The sequence below is a fragment of the Pagrus pagrus genome (genome assembly GCF_965226575.1).
Source record: "Pagrus pagrus genome assembly, chromosome: 19".
In the NCBI taxonomy this organism is placed as follows: domain Eukaryota; kingdom Metazoa; phylum Chordata; class Actinopteri; order Spariformes; family Sparidae; genus Pagrus; species Pagrus pagrus.
In genome coordinates this window covers 14,708,671-14,733,458 of record NC_140203.1, presented here as the reverse complement: position 1 = coordinate 14,733,458, position 24,788 = coordinate 14,708,671, and the positions used below count along the sequence as shown (strand labels likewise).

At 38.3% G+C, this 24,788-nt stretch overlaps 3 protein-coding genes across 7 annotated transcripts in view; 1 reads left to right on the top strand and 2 right to left on the bottom strand.

Annotated features, from left to right (window-relative positions):
- Positions 1-6,547, top strand: part of jak2a (Janus kinase 2a) — a 35,210-nt gene extending 28,663 nt beyond the window's left edge. For all 3 annotated transcript variants that reach the window (XM_084382320.1, XM_084382318.1, XM_084382319.1), the window contains exons 17-24: positions 25-175; positions 262-395; positions 1,231-1,420; positions 1,868-1,992; positions 2,695-2,867; positions 3,009-3,126; positions 3,418-3,531; positions 3,829-6,547. In XM_084382320.1, coding sequence (XP_084238446.1) covers positions 25-175; positions 262-395; positions 1,231-1,420; positions 1,868-1,992; positions 2,695-2,867; positions 3,009-3,126; positions 3,418-3,531; positions 3,829-3,936 — 1,113 coding nt within the window. In that variant the 3' untranslated portion in view covers positions 3,937-6,547. The remainder of the gene's footprint in view (positions 1-24; positions 176-261; positions 396-1,230; positions 1,421-1,867; positions 1,993-2,694; positions 2,868-3,008; positions 3,127-3,417; positions 3,532-3,828) is intronic.
- Positions 6,548-7,278: 731 nt separating this feature from the next.
- Positions 7,279-8,945, bottom strand: rln1 (relaxin 1). Its single transcript, XM_084382614.1, has 2 exons — positions 8,303-8,945; positions 7,279-7,861 (listed from the first exon to the last, which is right to left on the bottom strand). The coding sequence occupies exons 1-2, from the start codon at positions 8,496-8,498 to the stop codon at positions 7,539-7,541; spliced, it is 519 nt and encodes a 172-aa protein (XP_084238740.1). The 5' UTR covers positions 8,499-8,945; the 3' UTR covers positions 7,279-7,538.
- Positions 8,946-9,049: 104 nt separating this feature from the next.
- Positions 9,050-23,680, bottom strand: plgrkt (plasminogen receptor, C-terminal lysine transmembrane protein). 3 transcript variants are annotated; one of them, XM_084382616.1, is made up of 5 exons: positions 23,599-23,680; positions 20,937-21,030; positions 11,971-12,101; positions 11,250-11,359; positions 9,050-10,982 (listed from the first exon to the last, which is right to left on the bottom strand). In XM_084382616.1, exons 2-5 carry the CDS (start codon positions 21,015-21,017, stop codon positions 10,855-10,857), a joined length of 450 nt encoding a protein of 149 aa, XP_084238742.1. In that variant the 5' UTR covers positions 21,018-21,030; positions 23,599-23,680; the 3' UTR covers positions 9,050-10,854. The 3 variants fall into 3 exon arrangements, with proteins under 3 accessions (XP_084238742.1, XP_084238741.1, XP_084238743.1); XM_084382615.1 differs by lacking the exon at positions 23,599-23,680 and adding an exon at positions 21,451-21,618; XM_084382617.1 differs by lacking the exon at positions 23,599-23,680 and adding an exon at positions 21,121-21,214.
- Between the last annotated feature and the right edge of the window lie 1,108 nt (positions 23,681-24,788).

The following is a 24,788-nucleotide window of genomic DNA, read 5'->3' as shown; positions in this document are numbered from 1 at the left end:
GACTTGTTCTCTTTTCCTCTGCAGAAGAACTTGTTCTACGAGGACAGGCACCAGCTGCCGGCTCCTAAATGGACAGAGCTGGCCAACCTGATCAACAGCTGTATGGACTACGAACCGTCACACCGACCCTCCTTCAGAGCAATTATCAGAGATCTCAACAGCCTCTTCACACCAGGTAGTTAGGAAAATGAAAACACAAAATGTGCACATGCTCATTATGCAGTGTTTTATCAAGATTTTGTATGTTGTTGCGTGTTGCAGACTATGAGCTGCTGGTGGAGAGCGACATGGTGCCCAACAGGACGAGAGGCACCGGTTTCCCGTGGGCCGCCGAGAGCCAGGAGCCCGCTCAGTTTGAGGAGAGGCACCTCATCTTTCTCAAGCAGCTGGGCAAAGTGAGACACACACACGCTATATTTAGTATTTAGATAATGTCTTCATGTGTACATGTTATAATAACTTTCTTCTCAGCTGTTTTTAACACTAGAGCTGAAACAATTAGGTGATCAATCGATTAGTTGGTCAAATGAAAATTAATCACCGACTATTTTAGTAATCGACGATTCTTTTCAGTCATTTTTCATGCAAAAATGTCAAACATTTACTGCTTCCAGCTTCTTAAATGTAAGGATTCGCTGCTTTTCTTTGTCATTTATGAGAGTAAATGAAGAGTGTGGGTGTTGGACTGTTTTTTCGGACAAAAGTCGCAGTTTGAAGACATAACATTACGCTCTGAGAAATTGTAATGAGCATTCTTCAGAATTTCTTTTCTTATTTTATCGACAAAAGGATATGATATGGCGCTTCCACGCTTTGATGGTGATGGCAAGCATTGCGTGTATGACAGTGTCTTTATTAGTGATGAATCCTCATGAACCTTGCATCAATAATTATCTAATTTTAGTGTATGTGTAATGCGTATCAAGTCACGTCTTATTAAGAGGAGCCAAGCTCTCTCTGACTCCCCTTTAGTTCTCACCCTACTTGTGATACTTTCCTGGCAAGCACTGTTTCATATGAAGGGAGACAGTTTCTAAAGAAATCTTTTTTTCCTCTTCCTTCCTTTTATGTTAGTAGTTTTCTGCCATGAATAATGGTTCTCCTTTGAACTAAGACTATAAGCTGACTCTATATTAGTGAACAGGAACGCACTGATATTTTGTGACAGTAATATAAATAAATAAACGTTTTTAACCTGTGGTCAAATCTCCCTCTGATGCCGCACTGCAGGGAAACTTTGGCAGCGTGGAGATGTGCAGGTACGACCCGCTGCAGGACAGCACAGGGGAAGTGGTGGCTGTGAAGAAACTGCAGCACAGCACGGCCGAGCACCTCAGAGACTTTGAGCGGGAAATCGAGATCCTGAAATCCCTCCAGCATGAAAACATCGTCAAGTACAAAGGAGTGTGCTATAGTGCAGGTAGGAGCACATAGTTAGATATCTATATGTGTAATACCTGACCTACTGACATTTACTATTAATATGTGAAGCAGTAATGAAACACCTCAGGCTCCAAACTAACAGTAGACCACATACTGTATAGTACAAAAGATATTAAACAATGTTTTCCTTTATGTTTCCGTTGTTGCAAATTTAGATTGGGAATTATTTTCCTGATTCATTTTGATTCTTAAGTGAGATCTAGGAGGGCTTCAGAGCTTGTTCAGCCTACAACTGTTCCCTGATTTGATGTTGCCACCCAGGCAGATTTTGTTATACATAATAGCGTCTTTACAGTTCCCACATTTGCTGCCTTGGGCGTCAATGACCGTGCCCATGAAAGGAATTAATCTAGATTTTCTGAGAGGCCTCCGCTCCTCATATTTTCTCCCTTAAGTATCGCGCTTAACTTCTTTGTTTCTGCAGGACGAAGGAACCTCCGGCTGATAATGGAGTACCTCCCCTACGGCAGCTTGAGAGATTATCTCATCAAACACAAGGAGCACTTTGATTCCACGAAACTGCTGCACTATGCATCACAGATTTGTAAGGTAATGTAGAGCAGAAGGCGGCGCAGACTTTGACAATTCTTCCTGGAGCTGCAGTCGAGTGTAACTAGCATTTAAAAAAAAAAATTAGGAGTTAAAGGTTCAAATCCAGCCTGGGAACTTTGTCTTTCCCATCCTCCCCTAACACGACTGAAATCATTTTTAAAGTGGACAGCTGGGTCAGATTTGACTTTTTTTTTTGTTACAATAGGGAGGGAGAGATGCCGGAAATCACAAAGGGTCATCATTTCAGGACTGTTAGAGCTTAGTAGGGTGGATGCACATGGATAAATGTCCAAAGAGAAATAATGGGAAAAATATTTAAAATGGTAAAAATAAGCATGTGTTAGAGAAAACAGATGGCTGTTGTTGATGTTTGGTATCATGTTTGTGTATTGAATAAATAAGGTAATGATTAGGAGCAGATTGTGGTGGAAAACAGATGAATTTGTGTAGTTTTCTTTCTTCTCTGTTAATAATTACCCATCAAATTAAACTATTGATTAATATATAATTAATATTAATTAATATAACATTATGTATTGATTTATTTTCTCTTCCAGAAGGTTGAGGAATAGCTAAGTTTTCTTCTAACATGTTTCCATATTATTTGCGTATATGAGTGTGTATATAATATTGTATATATACTGTATATAAACAATTTCTCTCTCTCTTTCTCTCTATGTGATTATATTCATATTTTAGGGTATGGACTACCTTGCAATCAAGCGTTACATCCACAGAGACCTGGCTACTCGAAACATTCTGGTGGAGAGCGATACTAGGGTGAAAATCGGCGACTTCGGCCTGACCAAGGTGCTGCCGCAGGACAAAGAGTACTACACTGTGAGAGAGCCCGGGGAAAGCCCCATCTTTTGGTGAGGAACACACACCGCATGTGTTTATTAGCAGTTTAGTATTTTCATATGTTTGCAGGTTGACCGTTGAATGTTTTCTGTGTGTGTACATTTATATATACAGTATATATATGTTTATAAGTGTGTTTTGGTATTTTTCAGGTATGCTCCAGAGTCGCTGACAGAGAGCAAGTTCTCTGTGGCATCAGATGTTTGGAGTTTCGGTGTCGTCCTCTACGAACTCTTCACTTACAGCGACAAGAACTGCAGCCCACCAGCGGTACACACTTCTTCTTTCTTCTTACTTACTGTTGACAATTTGACTTTTCTGTCACTTCACAATTTTCCTATTCAACCCTTAGTTGCTTTAATTTAATTTTAAAATTGCTCCTAATTGTCAATTGCCTGACTAACCTAATTAGGGATCAGTGTATGTGTTGTTAGTTTGTAGTGTTGTTAAAGAAATCAGTTGATTGAGCACTCAGAAACAGGAAACACTTCTCATTCGTTTTAAAAGCTTTCACCACGCTGTTTCAGGAGCCAAACAAAAACTTCTTATTTTCTGTTCTAGGTGTTTATGGACAAGATGGGAAATGAAAAGCAGGGCCAGATGATTGTCTACCATCTCATAGACCTGCTGAAACAGGGATACAGGCTGCCGGCTCCTGAAAATTGTCCAAAGGAGGTCAGTAACTCCACACAAACTGCAACTACATTGTTCGACAAACCAAGGTTTTATCTCAAAAGTTCACATTCAGGCTTTAGTAGCAGGAATGAAAAGGGAGGTTAAAGACTTATCAAGAGCAAACTGTGGGAATAAAGAAAATATTATTCTTAGCCCTGAACATAAACGGCCACCATGTCGTATCACTGAATGGCTTATCTAATAAGATTGGATAGAGAACTCGTGTCAAAAAAAATAAATAAAAAAAGCTTTGTTGTTAAAGTAGGATGCAGTAATTGTCCCCTCCGCTTCCCTCAGATTCACAGAATCATGACAGAGTGCTGGAGCAGTGAACCTCGACTCCGCCCCACTTTCAAGACATTAATCCACAGTGTGGAGACTGTACGTGGCAGCATGGACAGATGAGCAGCATCGATCCCTGAACCTTTGACTTGTAGGTGTTGACTCCCGGCAGTCAGCCCTCGCAGATCTGAACAGAACAGTGAATGTCTTTGTGACGTCTGTGTTTGTTGCAGTGACGCAAGTCTGAAGCATGCTCGTTTCTTTTTTTCCTCTACTGGTGCTCAGTATGATTAAGAAAGGTTTGACTCTTCTTTTATGGCCACAGGAAGTCTAAGAATGTCTAAGAATCTAATCAGCTAGCACACTACATGTGGCTCAGACACCAAAAAAAAAAAAAGATTATTTCTGAATCCTTTAAGATCATTTCATAACGGGATACATTATTTGTGTTATTGTGTTGTGTTTTTAAAAATTTGACAACAGAGATGAGATTTTCTCTACTTTAATTAATGTGTTGAATGTTTAAGCCTTGAAGTCAATATCATGCTGCGTTCCAGACAACTCTGCACTTGCACATTTCCATTCTCTATCCTGTTTATATGTGCAGTGAGGCTGGACTGCTGTTGGTTCTTTCCTGTGCACACTTGCCAAAGAGACATCTTTTTTTTTTTACTGTCAGCAAAGTATTTTGGTAACTTTTGCCATCATGCTTGGAGGCTTGGAGATTTCAAGAAGGAAATGAGACTCTGACTGGAATGCAGCATGTGGTGTTTAAAGTCCTCCGGAAGGTCAAAACTGTGTTTTTCTTCTTGTGCCTGCAGTTGAATGTTTGAGCTTCACTGTTCGACACCAGACGGCTGTTTTCACATTCATTTTTGAAAGTGTCAGTTTTCTGTGTGCTCATTGAAACTCTTATTTTGAAGATGCCGGCTTGCAAGCATGATTTGTGACTACACAAATAGTTTGGTCAATCCTGGTCCAATAATATTCAGGATACATGAGCGTGATGTGGAAACTTGTAGCCTCCAGTGCACAAACACTGAGAATGGACTTGACAGTGAAGTAGGAGACATCTTGTGTCCAGCTTTTAAACTTGTGAGGTGAATGATTATTTTAGAATTTTCAGGGGGTAAGATCAATTTTAAAGATTGTTGTTTGTCTGCTGAAATAATGTCAGACACACATTAGAGATGTTTTTCATGCCTTAATACATGTATGAAGGGGATCTTTAATGCACAGACAATTGATTTTGTGCTTTTTATTGTGCTAAAATGAGCAGCAGCCTGTGAAAAACGCCATGGGATTCTTACAGAGTTAGCCATCTGACTGCACACGTGAACCTCAATGCAGCAGGCACGTGTGGCCGAACTTTTTCATTTGCTTGATACTCTTAAGACTGAGAAAGGGCACTCTGTAGACTTAAAGCAGCAGGTGTGCTTCTGTCACAAAGGGACCCGCTCTGAAAACCTCTACAGGTGGTTTTGAGTCAGATATCTGCAGTAACAGTCGACTTGACGAAGCAGCAGGGGAAGCACCCAGTTTTGAGCGGTGTTCGTTTGCTGTGACTTCACAGTCTTTCCACACAATACAGGGTCAGTATGAACACAAATCCCCTTCTATCTGTTTACATCATTTAATTGAATGTGGAAAAAATAAGGAAATACATTGAAGAGACAGCAATAACTACTCATTAATGGGCATCTACTTGTATCATACCATGGGCTCATTCAGTATCATTCTTGTTTTGTAAGGAAACTAGCTCTGAAAGTTATGATTCTGCCTTTGTAATTACTAAACTATATATATTTTGTAAATATAGTTCTTTTTATTTTATACAGCGATCTGCCTGTTGTAGCTATTGTGAAAAGTTGGAGGAAAAGTAAAGAAAGGGAAATGCTCTTGGTTTTATTTAAAACTCATTTGACCTTCGTTAATGTCTTCATTTTAAGATGTATGTGTGTATTGTCAGCCACAAATATATCAGTGGCTGAATCGGGAGTTGTAATTTGAATGTTTCAAACTTTATGTACCAGATGTTTCAGAGTGAAGGAAGCAGGATCGGTCATTGTCTGTGATTTAAGTGAGGCTGATGAGATAAAGCTCTCCATGAAGAGAGGGAAATATGAGGAAGAACATCTTTTTTTCAAACTATATCATGTCGAATATCAAAGGAGTGATGTCCTCTCAGAGCAAAGTTGTCTTACTTACAAACATAGTGTGTCTGTGTTTGTATGCTCCCACGCCTTATTGCCTGGGCCGTAATTATACTGATGATCTGGTCCGTCTCAATATTTTGTTTGGAATCTAACGGCAAGTCTGCTGTGAATCAGAGTGTCAGTTTCTTCAGAGTTGCATATCGTGCATACAGTATGATGGAAAATGTTGCCCCCTAATGGATTGTTTTTACTCATGCAACTATTATTGGGATTCATGTGAATTGGTGTGAGAGAGCAAATATGATTATTTTATAAAATATGTATCACTTCTTATCCAAAGATTTTGAGAAAAAACAAAGAGGATATTAAACCAGATTAAACTGGTGGTGTTTCTTTCTGTTCATTTTATTTTTTTGTTTGGTGCAAATTACATTAAGTCTGGTCTTGTCCTCAGATGTTACCATGCAGCTACCTTTTATACATGAATGTGTAAACAGATGTAAATATTTAAAGATGGATATGTGATCTGTTCTGTGTGTATATACTTTTATTAAAACAAAGTGTTTTAATTTGGACAATTGTAGTTTTTAAAAAAAATCTAATTGTGGTTTCACGTCAAACAGCTTTGAACAGTTTTGCACGTAACACTAATACTGTAACTAACAATTTTTTTTTTATTGATTCTGCCAATTATTTTTACGATTGTTTATTCTATAAAATGTCAGAAATTGTGAAAAATGCTCCTCAAAATTTCCCAGAGTGCTTCTTTTGTCCAACCAACAGTCTAAAAACACAAGAATTGTTATTTTCTATCATAAATGACAAAGAGAAGCAGCAAATCTTCACGTTTAAGCAGCTAATGTTTGACACTTTTGCTTGACAAATGACTAAAACAAACAATTGATTCAGCTATCAAAACAGTTTGCAACAAATTCTCTTTGATTCATCGACTCAAGATTGCAGGTCCACAAAAAATGGTATCGTAGGGTTTTGTGCAGGAGGTTAAATGTCTGTTTTAGCTGAATGAAAGGGTTAATAAAAAATAAAAAAAAAACCTTGGTTTTACAGTGGTGTCCTCAGGGTGTAATGTTGTGAACAGAGGCCAGCAATAAGTTCACAGCAGCCTAAATGACATTAATGTGCGATATTGGCTGGTGCTGGTACGAATGAACCTAGTTTGGGCAGACGGTCTGCAGGCGAGAACATGGCTGCTGCTTATTGCTCCACAGATATGAACAGGTGTCGTGTGAATGAATTTATGATACCACTCAATGTTTCATATTAACACAGTATTTAAAATTTATTCTCAGTGATGCTGAAAGGGCGACATACAGTACATGAGCTTATTTTAAACAAAATATCAAACAAGTGAGCAGAATAAAGAAAATATAATGATGTTTTTTTATATTCTCCGGTAATGAGGCAACGACTGGGAAAAGCTAACTAAAGCCTATTAAACAGCAGATGTGACCTCCTCCTACATCTTTCCACCACTGTCCATTAATCACACCATCTTCACATCACGACCCCTCCGCCCTCACCCATCCCTCCTCCTCCTCCTCCCCTGCCTCAGCACAATTGTCCGATATCATTTTTGGTACAGCCCTGGTTGCAGCACTTCCCCGCCACACCCAGAGAAAAGTTCCTCTTCTCTTTTCTCGGTACGGGCCAGTCAGCTCGCTCGCCCAAAACCGAGGACGACTGAGACATCTCCTGCAGGGTTGGGTCGCTCAGCGACTGCTCCTGCCTGATAAGAGCAAGGAGGTCTGCCAGGGAGTAAGAGGAGGCAAGACGGAGAGGAGAAGGGTCTGGGAGCTCCGCGCTGGGTTGCCAGGAATGGTGGTTGTTGTCCTCCACTGTTACATCACTGAGGGAACTCCACTGGAAAGCACCTGAAGACAGGAGGAGTTGAATATAAAAATGCACCCTAACTCCTACTGAAAGTGTTAATAAAGGTGCTTTTTGGAAGATTAACAACACAGGAACTGGGGGAATTACTCACTAAAAGGTTTTCATAGCATGCCCAATTACCACTGAACATGAGCTGACCATGGTGCTGAAATGTGAGGGGAATCGTCCCCTGATTGAAACCTTTTCATTTGTAACAAATCACCATTTAACATGAGAAGTATTAATGAAGAACGCAATCAGTTACAGCTCCTGCCTCCTTCTCTTCAGTCATCTTTAGTCTTACTGAGAAATCAATTTCTTACGCAACACCTTGGTTACATCAAAACATATTTAAAGATATGTTTCAACACACAAATACAATAAGTCGATAAATAGATTTTTGCTTGACAAATTGAGCAATTACTCGAAGTGCAAGAACTCACCCAAGTCCCCCTCTGTGGATCGTCTCCACCGCGAGCCGCCGCAGGTGAAAATGACCGCCCTGATGAACTCTCTCCCGCACAGTTTCACACCGTAGTCCCTTGGTAGGATCAGTTTGCTCATCAGGTCAGCCTGCACACGGCTGCATATGCCCCCGACGCACACCACAGCCACAGCGAGGGTCACTCTCCAGAGCATTTTTCTCCACTTGTCCTGAACCTGACAGCTGTTTTTTCGCACTGCACAGAGGGGTCAACTGAGCTCCACCTCAGGTCTGATCACCGCTTCAAATCCTGGTTTCCTGGTTATCTGCTGGGAGAGTTCTGGTGCTGCTCAAGTTGTAAAATCTGCTTCGATTTGTCTGTCTTGTGTCGCAGAGCAGACTTTGATTTCCTCTTCTCCTCCTCTCTGTAGTCCTAGTCCTAACTTATGTGTTCAACCCCAACCCTCCCACTCCCTCCTTCTCCCTCTCACACGCACGTCACTTAGATTGATGACAATGACGTACTTGGAGTTATGTCTTTATTGTAATAATATTAGGGGAACGTTCTTATGTCAAGTGTGGGTGTACATGTTACTCATTCAACAGTTGGACGTGATGATTTCGAGACAAATTACACGCAGGCATGTATGACGTCTTTTACACTTCGCTCGGAAGAAATTTAAGTGGTTTAGGAAAGAAGCGAGTGGTTTGGTGTTTGTTTGTTATTGGCTTTGGTGCTTTGTCACAAAAGATTGGAGAAGAGGAAGTCTTTGCCATATTTCTTTTTTATTGGATGTATAAATATAGTTTCCTTAATGTCAAACATGAGTTAAAATGATGGTAAATACATTTTGCATAAAAATCAGCACCTTGTAATATTTTACATCCTCTGACAATAAAAATAAAAGTCATGGGTGCATCAATGCTAATTGTAACTTTGGTATTAAGATCCTTAACGCTGAAATCAGACCGTGGAAAATGAACTATTCTCTTTCAGTTCCGTTTATCAAAAAACATTTTTGACACAGATTGGGGGAGAACAACCTTTTGCTGTCAGAGCAAATGCCTGCCATGTTTAAAATCTTTGAAATTCAAACTCTATTTAGTAACATATTCATCACTCTTTAGCTTTGATTAGCCGGTCCGTATGACCAAACTAGTTTTGACAGCCGGTTACCTGCCTGGCAGGAAATGTGAAATATACAATGTGCTTATTGCGAATCAAACGGTGCTAAAAAACAGCGGAATATTGTATTTGTTCATGTCAGATGGTGAGTAAATATACACATATCAAATGTTCATGTTGTTTTGTGTCTGCCTGATGTGCAAGAAGGCAACTGTTTGGTAACACATTAGCCATGTGACCTCGATAAGCTCAGACTTTGTACGGCCTATGTTACTGTGAGTGTGTTAAGGAGTTTTTCTGACCCCTAGAGGTCAGAAATCATTTCCTGCAGCTTTAACTGAGAACATGATTCACAACCATAACACAACTTGTTGAGACAAACGCCCTGTCCTAATTCAATACTACTTGTTTATCATCATCACAATCATTTTTTTTCTCTCTCTCGCTCTGTGAAATACTTTGTTCTTTGTTTTGATAAACAAATTATTATTTATCATGGTTACTATTTTAGTGTATTGTTTGTTCAGACTGGAAAACATTTTAAAAAAGTACTCAAACTAGACAGCATGCAAATGAAATAAGTTTTGAGTGTTGTAGATTCAACCTATAGTGATAGTGGTGGTGAAACCGCTCCAACAAAATTGGAAACAGAAAAAATGTTATTTAAAAAATACACTTTGATTTTTTTTTTTTTGTAAAGTTGAATTTGCAGTAGCTTTCCAAAGTTGCATTCAGAAGTGGTATTTTTACCAAAAACTACAAATTAACAATTTAAGCGTACTGTAAAACAGTATACTATGACAATTATGTACCATATAGATTTAGTATGCAGTATACAAGGATACAACTATAGTCTCAGTAAATTATGTTGCAATGGCTGATGGTAACTGATGCAAAATTTATGTTACATTACAGTATTGACAGCATATAACTGACTTAAACCTGCAGTGCAGAGCTTCTGTCTCCCTCCTCTGGCACTGAGAGTAATTACACAAATACTGTCAATGTGATTATGGCGACATAGGCTCCACTTTTCTGCTGTTTGCTGTAATTGATGCTATCGCTGCGGGTACTGAAGATATAAAAAGGCGACTATACTGCAAAATACAGAGAAATTTGTGTGGTGGTAGTAGCTTAATCAGTATTGTGTGAACTTGTTTGGCAAAGGTAAGTTAGGTTTAAGTATTTTGATTTGTATTCTGCATCAGTCAATGGTTCAGTGTAGAAGCGTTTGGCTTCTGATGGACTTTTTAATAACAATTACAGCAAAAACAACATTATTCATATATTCTTCAATATTGAGACTATTTGACTCGATGTCCACGACATATGATAATTAGTGCAAACGATAGACTTGATAATGTCAGAAGGCAGTTTAAAGCAAAAGCAGAGCGGGTGAATGCATGGACTGGACGATTATGATTTTGTCTCAAACAACCAACTCATCATTTCTCCAACAAGGAGCTGAGGCTGCTTCTAGCGCGCCGAGCCTTCTCTATGCTTTCAAAAGATGGAGTCCCGTGAGGCAGGTCCAGACGGTCATGTTCAGACTCCATGATGCTCTCGGCCTCTCCTGAAAGTACAAAGTGAAACAAAACGATGCTTGATTTGTTTGTATTATAGCCGGCATTTTTCTTTCTATAACTTCTGATAATTCCTTCATAAATGTTGATGAAAATTTGGCTAAAATGTAAGAGGTCTCTTTAAGCATCGTTTGCATCCACGTCTACTGCCTGGAATTATGATTCAAAAGTGTGGTTTCACTTCAAAAACAATATATACACTTTATGCAAAACGTTAAAGTAAAGGAAACAAAATGAAGCTACTTTTTCTGTCTTACCTCTCATACGGTAAATAAGTGTCCCATAGGCGCTGTCCATCTGGTAGGCCAATATGATGCTGAGTGGTAAGATAGGAGCCATTAGGGATGGTTTCTTTCTTTTCATGGCACTGGAGAAAAGTATAGAAACAAAGAGAAGGAGAGTTCAGTATTTCCCACTGTCAATATGTGATTAAAGATAATTTACAGCACTCAGAGAGCTCATATTTCCATTTAGGCCACACATTTATATTAAATTACAGATATGTCAATGTGTGTTTTTCATTTAATTACACACAGTTATACAGCAGACCATTAGGTTGAGTAGGTTGTGTCCTTCGGTTCTGGGAATACAGATTAATAAATTCAAGTGAGTCAGGCTCATGACCACTGAGTTCCAGCCATTTTAAATGTGTTATTTTGCTGTAGCGCCACCTGTTGCTGGCTTGTGATTAGGGCTACACAGTTAAAGATGATGTGTGTGGACACTTACAAAGCATCATACATGGAGCTGCACCAGTAAAGGCCACTGGACTAATACTGTAGCTGTGAAGATTCAGTTCAGTGAGGATCACACTTTACAGGCTGATACAGTTTGTTCCCTCACTGCACATTATTGCTGTGTGTGTGTGTGTGTGTGTGTATGTGTGTGTGTGTGTTAATCATCTTTGGCTGAACCTTACAGTATGTTGAACAAAAGACCTCTGAGCCAATTCTTTGAGAATTTGCACACAAAACTCACCCGACTGTGAGTCCCACAGAGGCCAGTGTAAAGAAGGTGCCGAAGTATTTGAGAAACTCTCTGGACCAGGCGATCTGCATGGCCATCTGTCTCTCTCTCATCTGGTTCTGCATCAGGATCTGACGCTCCATCTACACACACACACACACACACACACACACACACACACACACACACACACACACACACACACACACACACACACATTATACACACATTATAGACCTTTAAAGCCAAATATGAACACTGACGAGTGCCAACATGAAATACTTAAATAAAAAAATTGGCCGGGGATAGCTGGTTAGCAAGCTAACTTCAGTAGATATCTCTGCAACACGCAACATAGACATCACAAAGTCAAACTGTTATTTCTTCACATTCTGTTGATAACTTTAGTTAATTTTTTAATGTTTTCAATGAGCAGTCTTACATTTTGCTCTGTTATCCTAAATAGAAAAACAAGAATGTTTCTAAAAGTTGTGATGTTGAATGATTGATTGAATGATCACCAGAGAGCACTTACAAGTTTAGTTTTAAAGTGTAAAATATCCCAGTCAGTACATATCATGGTCACAGTTTGCTAAGAGCCAAATTAATGGACAACATGTTTGCTTTTGTTATGTATTTGAAGTAAAAACAAAACAAAACAAAACAAAACAAAAACAGAATATCGGTCAAGTTTTCATCCTGAAAATGATTCAATTTGTCATATAAAAATTTTGAAGGACATGCCGAACGTGTGTAATGCAGAAGAAGTCAAAGCAATACTAGACAAGGGAAATATCCAGAGGGTTAAATCTGCTCAGTGTTATGCAATCAAAGTGACAACAAGAGAAATAAAATGTAGCTCATATGGATGTAAAAGCAGTGAGACAGCCAGACAGTCAGAGGGATAGAGAAAGGGTCAAAGGAACAGGAGACAGCCAGGTGCTGGTGAACCTCAGTCACATCAATCTTTTGTCTGCTGTTTCCTGTTTGACACTCACTCACATCTTTATACACAGAAATACGTGCTTCCTGCATAACAATCGCTACTGACATGGCTGAGTGACATTCACATTTAAAAAGCCTTTATTCTCTAAAAGGGAACGTGTCAAAGATGAGCTTTACAGGAAAGTGACACCAACTCACTTATGATGCAAAGATTGGATAAAAACTGACCACAGTGCCATTCAAGTGAGTTAATGACGTGGAGTGGATGACATAAATTACAACATGTCAACATTCAGTAACAGCTCTGTATATCTGCGTTAACGGTTGAACATGTGAATGAAATTGAAGAGGTGGAGCCTTTTAAACAGAGACCAATAGAGACTCTACAATATCTATTATTTGAGGTCTGGACTTTCATTCAAATACAACGACTGACTTGTACCAAATTTTAAACATAAAATATCTTGGACTCTAATACACTTAACAACACCTACACTTTTCTTGATGAAAAAAATCAGGTGTATTTAGGTGGCTGGTATCTATGAGTAAGCACAATTTAATGCAGAAAAAAAATAAATAAAAGGCAGATTGAAACATGTTTTATTTGCTTGATTGAATAAATTAAAGGGGACTGTTTGGCCATGAAGACAGAACAGAGGAGGATGTGACTGTTTCAGTGAACAAGTCATAACTCATTTAACATGTTTTATTAGGGAGTGGGCTTCATATTGACCAATTCCCAGAACTTAATGTGTTTAACTGGCCAAACAGGATAAATAAGGGCCTGACAGTAGGCATGAGAAATCGTCTCCAGTCAACAGCTGTTTGTTGACATTATATTACTGGAGTGATAATGGACTTGAGCATTTATAATTCATATTTCTATAATAAAAAACAAGATTAGGAATGGTTTAAAATATTGTATATAATGACTTTTTTGTTTCTCTATAATCACTCATGTCTTTGTCACATTTGTCAGTGCATTATGCCTTGTTCTTAGATTTCCAAACATGTCTAAAAACGACACCACCATTGTTATATATTTTGATGAGTTGTGATCTTAAATTATCCTACATTTTTCCAACAATGTTAAAATCCAGGGCCAGCGATCATTTCTTTCAAGGTAATTTCATTCAGTTGCCTGTCGCTTCCTTTAAACATAACGTGGATAAAATTTTAAAACATACATTTTTACCTGAGTAACGTCAGATAGATTTTTATCAACGATGTCGGTTAACAATGAAGACAACTCCAATGAATAGTAAATGAAAGTATTTCCAATGTCTCACTCTGTAATTGTGCGATAAACCATTTTGCATTCCAAATTTCTACGTATCAGTGAGTAACTCTGATAAACATTGAAATAACATTAATCAAATACTTAATTAAATAATCAATACGTCACTTGGACTCTTGTTGTGACCACGTGAAGAAGATTAAGTGGGGTGATTTGATGACTGACATACTTGGCTACTAATAGACATCAGTAAAAGGGGAGAAGGAAAGGTGTAAAGATTAATGAGCTCAGGAGGGGTTCAGCTGTAATCACCGGGCTCAGACGTCACTGGCTGGTAGAAGTGCAGTATAGGCACTTGCGTTAATGAAGTGTAATCAACCTTAGGTGTAATATAATATGGTTTTAAGCATGCTGTTAATTATTAACTGATTCAATAACATTTGTTAACATTATAGACTTATGTTAGTCACACACCACCACTGCATAGGTGTTTTAATGAACATTGATATTGGGTAGAAACTGAACTGAATATTGCGTTAGACAAGCGTCACAAATCCCTGTGGGTCTGCTCTTCTACTGAGGGGGTGGAGATGGATTGAACCAGGGTGTAGGGTGAAGCACCCACGTGCAGATTTAAGTGGTAATTCAATTTAAGCTCCAAAAACGCAAGTGTGTGTACTAAAAATAAAAAATATATATATTCTTAAAGAATACACACTTGTTACTAAGATCAAATAAGAGCAATCTTATCGATATTCTTTGTCTCTTGTCTTTATTTGAATATTTACTGGAAAAAACACACAATGTCATCACATGCTCTTGGGATTTTAGCTGGTCATCAGGCTCTTCTGAAGCCTGATAACGACCCATTCATTTAATTCTGGTGTGTTGGGGAGGGAAACATCTAAAACATAGAACCAAAATTGATGAACACTGTTATAGACCAAAAATAAAATAATAAATATAATTAATAAATGACAAAAATACAGACTAGTTTTATCCCTACTTTGTTTTTGTATTGAATAGAAAAAATGTTGCCTTACAACTTTGAAAAATCCCATTAAACACATTTAAGGCGATAACATGAAAGAAAATCCATCAATAGTCATCACCAAATCATAACCTCGGGACACAGGTATGAAATTCTGTGTACATTTGAGGAGTTCCTGCGTAAATTTACTTCTTTTATGTGTCATGAAACTTAACTACCTTTTGGAAACCCTTACTGTAACCAAGCTGACTACAACTGCTACTCTCTCCAGGAAGGAGGAAGTCACAAAACTTTTTAAAGCCTCAGGGGTGATCGTTTCATTCTCAATACGAACTCTGGGTGGAGCAATGTGTCAAAGAAATGGAAATCACAGGAACGGCGTCTGTAATCAACAGTGTTTGTCCTCCTAATTGTGGGGTTCGCTGAGCTAAATTAGTGGACAAAAGGGAACTTAAGGATGCCTCATTAAAATCAGACAAAGGTGAAATGGAACCCAAATGCAGCAGGTGTTGTTAATGAGTCATGAATTTAATTATGTTTCAACTCGGAGCCTTTCCAAGGACAGCGAAGGGAAATTACCCACTCATTCACAGAACTGTTATGGTCTTCAGTCATAAATGGGTTCTTGTGACATGATTAAAGAGACGTCACCTCTCATGAAGTCATCCCTTCTCTCATCTGGGAGGTAAAATAGGAAGTAGGCCAGAGATACTGCATGTTTGATTTTACTGGAAATCTAAAAACTACCTACTTCTTGTCAGGGCAAATTATTTTATCCCTTGAGTCACCTGCTTGTAAATGTCTTTTTAAGAAAGTAGAGTATCCCAGTGGAGACATACAGTAGTTTAAAAGAGACAAAACTTGTCTAATTGGAGGCCAAATCTGTGTATAATCATTATAATGTGGTAAATAAAATGCCGAAACCTGATTATTCATAGCTTGCCACTTGGTACAACTCTGCAGAATTTTCAACTGACTTTCCTAGTCTGAAATAAGGCTGTCAGAATATCAGATTTCTACCACATGACTATCGTGGACACACTAAATTACTGCATCTTTTTCCTTCTTATTTCAGTTTCTTTTTTTATTGTTTTATGGTGGGTGGCAACAAGTCTAAAATTAGCTCTCAAATGTTATTTTTGGATCAATAACAAATCTATAAACAGATAAGAGAGATGTAGGTCAGTTGACAACATAACATCATTGATAACACTGTGCTGAGAAAAACTGCAGTATTTGACCTCCACCCTGCACAACCTCAGCATCATCAACACTGACGCAGCTGACATGGAAATGAGTTTCAAATATGTGGGAATCCTCGTGGACATTTAACTCAGCTTTGATGAACACTTCAATCATAAACAGCAATCATAAACTCTGCCAGCAGAAGCTCTCAACCATCCGGAAACTCAACGCCCTTTCTGTTGCACCCCACCTAACGCTCCCCTTGTATCAAAGCATCAAACAGCCAGTACTCGGCTTTTGCTCCATCTGCTACTTCAGCACAGTTACAGTCGCAAACAGGAACAAACTCATCAAAACCACAAACACACACACAGCCACTAAATCAAAGCTCACAGATGTGAACACAAACGCTTTTAACATTCAAATCAATCAATGTCTGGTCACAATCAGAGATCTGCGATGTGTAAAGAAAGGTTTGCATTGCCAGACAATTTGGGTATTCTGTCAATATGACTGCAAATTGGGTATAATTTGATAAATTCAAGTACTAGCACAGATTATCTCTGAGTTTTGGTTCAGATACCATATATTCATGTTTCCATGCTCGATTTCCAGGTGATGACTGTGAGTTTTGAAACCTATCCATGTTGATGTTACTTCCCATAATGACAAACCAACATAGTTTTACATTTACCTATATGTTTTTCTCATGGAAACATTACAAGGGGTGACAAAAAGATTCGGAGGCCAGCTTGGACAAGCAGCAGAAGATGACACAATGACTGTGACTGGAAAAGGAGGTGAAGAAAAAGTGAAAGAAAGAAATGAGCCATGATGAGTCCACTGTGAAGGTTACAAAGTGAGAGCAGAGCTGAATTTAATCAGCTGGAAATTCACTGACATTTTCTAAAGGCTGCAAGAAAACGCAGGGCGGGACAATACTTGGAAAAATGATACACGAATCAACACGGCCTATATACTGACGGGAAAGGGAAAGAAACAGACATAACAGAAAAAAGAGAGAGAGAAACCCACAACACACTCACACACAGATTATGTCAACCATTTTTTTATCTTGTCAATGTGTGAAAAAATATACGATGAAGCAACAAAGCACTGATCATCTCTCGATATGATATTAACAGTTATTGTTTGTTTTATAAAACAAAACACTATACAATTTCAGACCGCCAGTAATTAATTCATGCCTGATTAGTTGTGGGGCGTTCCTCAGGGTACCATTCTCAGTCCCTTTCTGACACAACTGAAAGTTTAACAATATAACTAATATTTAACATGTATTGTCATTCAGGATTCAACATCAATGTCTTTTTAGTGCTTCAGAAATCTACTTGCCCAAAGTCAAATTTTTACTTTCATCTTTACGAATTGTTTAATTTAACAGTTGTCAAACAACAACAAAGCACAAAAGTTAAACAAGTTATACAGAAGTAAATGTTGGGGATATAATGACAAAGTGGGTAAAGGCTAGTATTAAAACAAGCAGAACAGTCTGGTAAGTTTAGAAAACTCTTATGTCGTATCACGATATAACCATATATAACCAAAATCTAATACAATATATAATCTCAAATCATGATAATGATGTATTTCAGGATATTAGCTATGTCTTTAACCGCTGCAATTTTATTGTGAATGCCCAATCAGTACTGTATGTGCAACTCTAACAGAAATGAGAAGGAACAAAGATGGCTCATTCATTCCTTAGCTTCTACCATCCTCTCTCATCTCATCTCATTTTCTTTCCGCTATTTTCCCTATTGGGGTCGCGGGGTGTTGCCGCTTTTATCCCCCCTTTCGGGGGGTTGCGGGGCTACTGGGGCCAAATCCAGCTCTCACCGGGCGAAGGTCACTTCTACCATCATGACCTCTGGAAAAAACAATGTTTAATTCTGTCTTTGTTTCCTGATTTAATAGCCAGACGTGGGATTTTATATGTCCTGATCAATCTGGCAATCCATACTTTTAAGCCCCTTCATTCCTGGCTACTAAAAAGTTTATTGTGCCTTTAACATGCTTTGCTTTAACCATGATAGGGGTTTAACTGAGATCAGATCATGGCACATCTGTTTAAGCCACTACATACTGGCTCCCTGCACCTATCAGAGCTAATTTTACAATGAATTCCCTACAAGGCCTGGCAGAAGCCTCAATGTTGACTTTCCTAAGTGTCTATCATTCAACACAGAGCTTTAAGCTGTCCTGCCAACCTAACTTAAAACCACAGATTTATTTGCAGCAATGGCTGCTGTTGTTGTCAATAAACTCAATTGCAAGTGAAGTGGACAGTGTGCGGGAATCTTTTTCCTGAAAAGTTGTCTTGCCAATTTTGAAAAGGGCTAAACAAGCAGACATTTTTATTCATCATTAGTGTTTCTTCATATCTAAAAAGCGAGGTTCCCAGTGAAATATATCAAATCAAAAACTTTGTGGGAACTTTTTTGCTCACCTACTTAACACACAAACCCCCTTAAGTTCAGGGGCTGTGGTTGGAAAGCACACTGACTATTAACAGCCAAGACCTATTTTTAAATATAGAAGAGCAAACGTCATTTGTTTCATTTCAAAGCTGCCATTTATCCTCAGGACATGTGTCATATAAACACACCCTCATCAAATACATTTTCAAGTAATGTTTAAATTGGACCCAGTAGTTCACACACAATGCCCAATGACTTTGACTCCTTGAAAAGCATCAATTAACTAAGTGATGTCACTAGAAAACATTAGCAAGCAATCATCTTTGACATCCTAATGCAGGGGGAAGAAACATCCGCTGTGTCACAGATATACTGAAATTGCTAGGGTCAATCTCACTCATTAAATTTGCGGATGTAAAAATACAATTACATTGTTGAAGACATAAGAGCAGCATAATTATTTTCTGTTTCAGGCACCAACATAACATTTGACCATTAGCAATGCTGTTTTTTTTTCAGCCAAGATCTGAAAGGTTAAATGAATCCAAATTCTGAATATAAGATAAAATATAAGCCATTGTCACTCATACTTCCAATTAATCTAGGCAGCCAGACAGATAATGGCAAAATGAGAAAAAGTCATACTGATTTGTATTCAAAAGTGATTTTGAGTGTGAATTATAAATATGAAAACTACCAGTCAATGAAACAATTTAGATCCACTACAGCTAATACCTAACATTTACCTGTGAGTCATTGTCACGACCCAAATGAGGGCGCTCTGAAACTCAATTGCCAAACCTTTGCTATCACAGAGTAATGTTAGTCATCATCTCCCACATTTACAGCTGGGAGAACAGGAGAAAATTACAGAGCAGAAAACACAACAAACCTTTTGGGCGGAAGTTGGATAATGCTATTGGTATTATGACAGTCACACATCCCACCTGCTGCTCAGCAGCTTACGGGCATGAATAAATCACAACAAATTGGACCGAAAAGGCAAAGAAAAAAAACAAAACAAGACACAATCCTTTGTTTAGATGAAAAAACAATGTGTGTGCAATACAACCTGTGGTCACTTAATGAAAATGGTTCAAACTGAAGTTTGTATCCCTGGTTTTAATACTGTGTGATCCAAGAAAGACAAAAGGGACGCCAGGCTGACTAGACCTATAGATAGGACAGATTGATATCATGGCCAGAGTCTGTCTCTCGGACCAAACTGCCAAAACTCTGATATAATATTAAAGTTACAATGTGTAATATAAGGCCAGAATTGTCTTATTTTATCAACATACAGTAATGTGAAGAAATAACAGTTTAGATGTTATGTCAAAGATCTCTTAGGTGGCAGAGATGTCTGCTGAAGGTACAGTAGGGTGCTTACCAGCTAGCAACATGGAGGCTGTGTTCGGTTTTGATCCGACCGTGTTCACTGCCTGCTGGGTAAACACCAACACTGCCCCCTTGCTCTGACCCAGTCAGCTAACAGGACTAGGAGTTGCATGGCTAACTAGGCTAACCTGCTCATGGCAGCTAGTAGTTACAGGCAATGATAGCTGTCGCAAAAAGTAGAGCAGCAGCTGGCGGTTACTCTGATGATATGCTGCCCCCTTGCCAATCTTTACACAATGCACCTTTAACATATATATAATATAATCTTAAATCTTAAAACTAGATTTTGACACTGAGATCATCTTTAGGAAGCTAAATCAGGTAATAAAGCTGATGATCTTCATTGTGTCAGTTGATGTTGTGCTTTAGTAGTGTTGTGTAAATTCATATATTCCTGAACAAAATTACAATTAATTATATTGCCAGACAGTCAGCCTGGTACTTTTTGGGGCCTTGGGGGGCGTTTGCCTGCTTTGCCCAGTGCATAATCTAGCTTTGACTGGTACAACACGTTCTTACTTGCCAGTACCACATTTGGGTTTAGTTAGCTGGCAGACACTTTTATTCAAAACAACACACACTGTGTACGATCCAAGTCACAGTAGATCAAGAAAATGCCTTTATGCATATTTGCTACAATATTCAATTCCATATTCCACCTGACACAAGCAGCTACCACAGGGTTGCAGGTGCATGAGGTAAGATATGCTGCACGGCAAATACTAGCTTCTTCTCTCCGTGTTGTTTATAATTATGTGTGAATAGGTACAACTTTACTCACCTGCAGCCGTCCATTGTGGAGCATGAATTCTTGCTGCTTTTTAAAGTTTGCATCCATGGATTTAGACAGTAGGAACCCCATGGTGGCGTTGTTACTGTTGAAATAAAGTTACAGTGATTCAAAATCACGCTGCAGTCAAACGTTAACATGCTTATATGCTCAAATTCACAGTATATAGAGGTACCTAACACCTCAGTAAAGACACTTCAACATGTATTGGCACTGTCAGTGTTTTGCTGTGCTGTAGCCTCACGTTGCAGCTGTCAGTTAGCTGCCTCATATGTTTCTGTTAGTCTCATAAATTCATGCTAACACCGCCTCACACTCACATTCAGCTATTGCTAGCCGATAGCAGTATTAGCTGTGCTTTTGGCTTTCCTGATAATTAATTAGGCTAACGATATGTGCTAATGTCCCTTCATGAAACAGCTGCCAATGCTTCACCTGGCAAGCTTCGGTTTTAACCTTCAGTGAGTGGTTAGCTTGGCTAGCTAGGAATGAAAGCTTTACATACCTAATGTGCTTTGAGGACGGTAAGCTAAATAATGTACTGATAGAGGTCACAAGAGCAGGACTAACGAGGGTTCAAGGGCATGTCTTTGTCAAAACAAACGTGTGTGCACCGCCTCAAAGACAGCTAACTTCCTCCAAAATCCTCTGTTGTCCTGTGGAGTTGTCATCAATGGGAATACGTAAATACTGTACTTCCGGCCAAACTTTCAAAATAAGATAAAACAAGAATCCTAGACACATTACAAAGTAAAATAATGGTAAAAACAAAAAACAAAAAAACATTCATTATTCAAACGAGATCACTAATTTATTCTGCTCGGAGTAAGTGGAAACGTGGGGTCGAGAAATAAGCAGGTAACACAGCACTTGAGTTGAAAAGACTGTGGCTCGTCTCAGGCTGGTTACAGTAAATTGAGAAATGGCTCCATCTGTTGGTGTTTGTGGGCAACGTACAGGTCCAAGTCAATATTAATAATACTGTAGCACAGTCAAATATTGTTTGCATTTAGAGTCAAATGTATAGGTCTAAAAATTAGATGGAGTTGGTAATGATTGAATTTGAATTATTCAGATTTAAAAGTCTGGATTACAACCAAACCCTGGATTGTGTGAAGTTTTGACCACAAGAAAAAGAAAACAGCACACAGATTTAAGTGTTGATTTCATGTCATAATCTTCAGTGGGATTTATTTTCTGTAAAATGGTGATTCATGGCTGCTTCTGAAATATGGAGTTATAAAAAGTTTTTGAATTGGACTGAAAAATAACTGAACCAAAGCCTATGTATGCATGATTTAAAAATTATCTCAAATATTAGTATAAAACCTTCACTTTGAGTAACAAGAGTGTATTGTGAGTGAGAGTATTCAGTTTTTTCCACATTAACCTAAGATCTTTCAAATGAGTTGTAATGCTGCAGGCCAAACTGACATATAAGTTACTTTTCATTTCACTTTCTATAAGTAAAGTAATGACAGGAAATGATAAAACCTGCTGAACTCTACATAAATGTGACCTGGAACAGGCTCCAGCACCCGCACAGGACATGTTGGTATACGCTAGATAATGGATGGATTGATGGACTTTGCATACTCTTAATACAACATCAACTTTGTGGGAGAGTTATCAGATAGCTTCCCAAGCTTCTTTTTGTTAAGTTCTGACTTGATCATTCAAAACGAAAATCTTGCGTGCTGCAGTGAACCGTATCAATCCAAGCTATCTCTTTTCATCGATGCATTAACGCATCAATGCAACAGTGTGGGGGGATTCCTGGCCAACTTCACCTTCATGGACAGATAACACCTTAGCTTCCACCTTCTTAGGTCCATAACATAAACAAGTCATGCAACAAATGCTTGTTAAAGAATGAATTCACACAAAAATGAGAATTTTCTTTATCCATTTTAAACATGAATGTTCATTTAGGAAAGTAATGCATTTTTTCTGTGAGCCATAATCACAGCATGTACATTCTAACACACTACAGGTAAAAACATCAACAACAAAAACCCACCTGAACCTTCTCACACCGTGTCTCTGCTCTCAGTATTTTTACATCCTGGTTACACCCCTGTGGTCACACACCACAATCTAAATGTTTTCGTACTGTATGTCAAAAACCAGTGCAAGTGTTAACAGAAAAAATGTGTTTACACAAGATACGTGTCACAGAGGTTTCCTGCAATGGCAGGATTTTTATCTGCTTAACTTTTGAGTAAGGTGGGCCGAAAAGTCCATTATAATTTGAGATTTTTCAAGGGGTTTCCAAAAGATAACGTAGACAACCCTGGTGACAACAACAGTGATATGGATCAGACATGGATCACTAACTGATTCATATTGTACAAGTTGTATCCTAACATGTACAACATGTAAGTGAACTGAAGGAAAGTCCACACAAAGAGTCTCTGTAGATTTGAGCTGAGTATTGGATGCATATCTGCCTGTTGTATATGGGAATTCCACCTGGCAGCTTGGTGATGGAAATTGTTTTGCGTCAGAATATCTCCCATTCAAACTTCCAGGTTTCCCAAATGACGTGTGCTGACTTGTGTTAACATGAATCTCTGTTGTTGCTGTTTGGGTTGGTACTTTCTTGGAAGCACTTAAACAAATTAACACTGACTGAAAATTCCAGCGTACTTACTGTACTGTAGTAGTAGGGTTTGTTCCGTCTATGATGCCCCCATGGTGAAAAAAAAGGTGCCCTTCCAGTGGAGTACGTGTGGGGAAATGCCTTCTGAGGGCTGCCCTTTGTATTTTTTCCACGCCTGTCCGTCAGACGAAGTAAATTTACGGAAGTTTTGTGTCCAGTTTTGAGGTAATTGTACTTTACTTGGCTATCTCCTATTTTGTACTACTTTATACTTGTATTCCACTACATTTCAGAGGTAAATATCGTATTTTTACTCCACTAAACTTTATTATTAGCAATCATAATTACTAGTTACCTTGGAAATTAAGTTCGTACATACAAAACATATGATTAGTTTATAAAATATTATGCGTATGCTATTTTATTTACTGTATTCCAGTAAAGTAACAATAAGAAAGATGTAATTAGATTAGATTTACTTTCAGTAAAAAAGGATTACAATTTTAAAATAAAGAATGATATACTAGTCTGTAACCACCTCTTCAGAGTCTCACTCTACATCACTCTTGAGTGAAACCAAATGCACAAGTGTGTATTCTTACAAAAGACACACCCGTTATTAAGATTAAATAAGAGTCATCCTATTGACATTTCTTCTCTCCAGTCTTTATTCGTTTATGTTTGGTATTGAGATAGTCCAAAGTAACTAAAAGTAATCAAGTTACATTACTTTAATATTGTGATACTTGGACTATGCTACTGACTGCATATTTTAACAGGTATTAGTAACTTTATTGGAATACATTTTTAAAGGTGCACTATGTAGTTTTGGGGGAGAGATTTTAATCAGAAGAGAAAAATCTTCACAGATTCTCATACATACACAAAAAAACACTCTTTGTTTTAATGACCAGATTAACTGAATAAACAAACTGACCTGAAAGGACAACACAATATCACACTGTTTTACTTTGTTTACATGTGGTGGACCCTGCCACCTTTTGAGCCTCAAACAGTGTCCTGGGGACCTTATTTTCCTCTGAGAACAGCTTGTTTATTCAGTCATGGAAAAAAATAAATATTTCTGACTATTTATTTTTACCTCATTAACATTGTAAAGGAACTTTTAAGTACATTTTTATAATTATACATTTGTAATTTTACCTGAGTAAAAGTCTGACTGCAGACCTTCAACTTCATAGCCTATATCTTATTGTGGATATGATTTATGACCTAAACAG

What these genes read in the sequence shown, in the direction of transcription:
- rln1 (XM_084382614.1), bottom strand. Translation starts at nt 8,498, where the DNA reads ATGCTCTGGAGAGTGACCCTCGCTGTGGCTGTGGTGTGCGTCGGGGGC. An exon ending in ATCCACAGAGGGGGACTTGG is followed by an intron (nt 7,862 to 8,302) that starts GTGAGTTCTTGC and finishes TCCTGTCTTCAG; the next exon opens with GTGCTTTCCAGTGGAGTTCC.
- plgrkt (XM_084382616.1), bottom strand. Translation starts at nt 21,017, where the DNA reads ATGGGGTTCCTACTGTCTAAATCCATGGATGCAAACTTTAAAAAGCAG. An exon ending in TCTGTGGGACTCACAGTCGG is followed by an intron (nt 11,360 to 11,970) that starts GTGAGTTTTGTG and finishes ACTTTTCTCCAG; the next exon opens with TGCCATGAAAAGAAAGAAAC. An exon ending in ACTTATTTACCGTATGAGAG is followed by an intron (nt 10,983 to 11,249) that starts GTAAGACAGAAA and finishes TTGTACTTTCAG; the next exon opens with GAGAGGCCGAGAGCATCATG.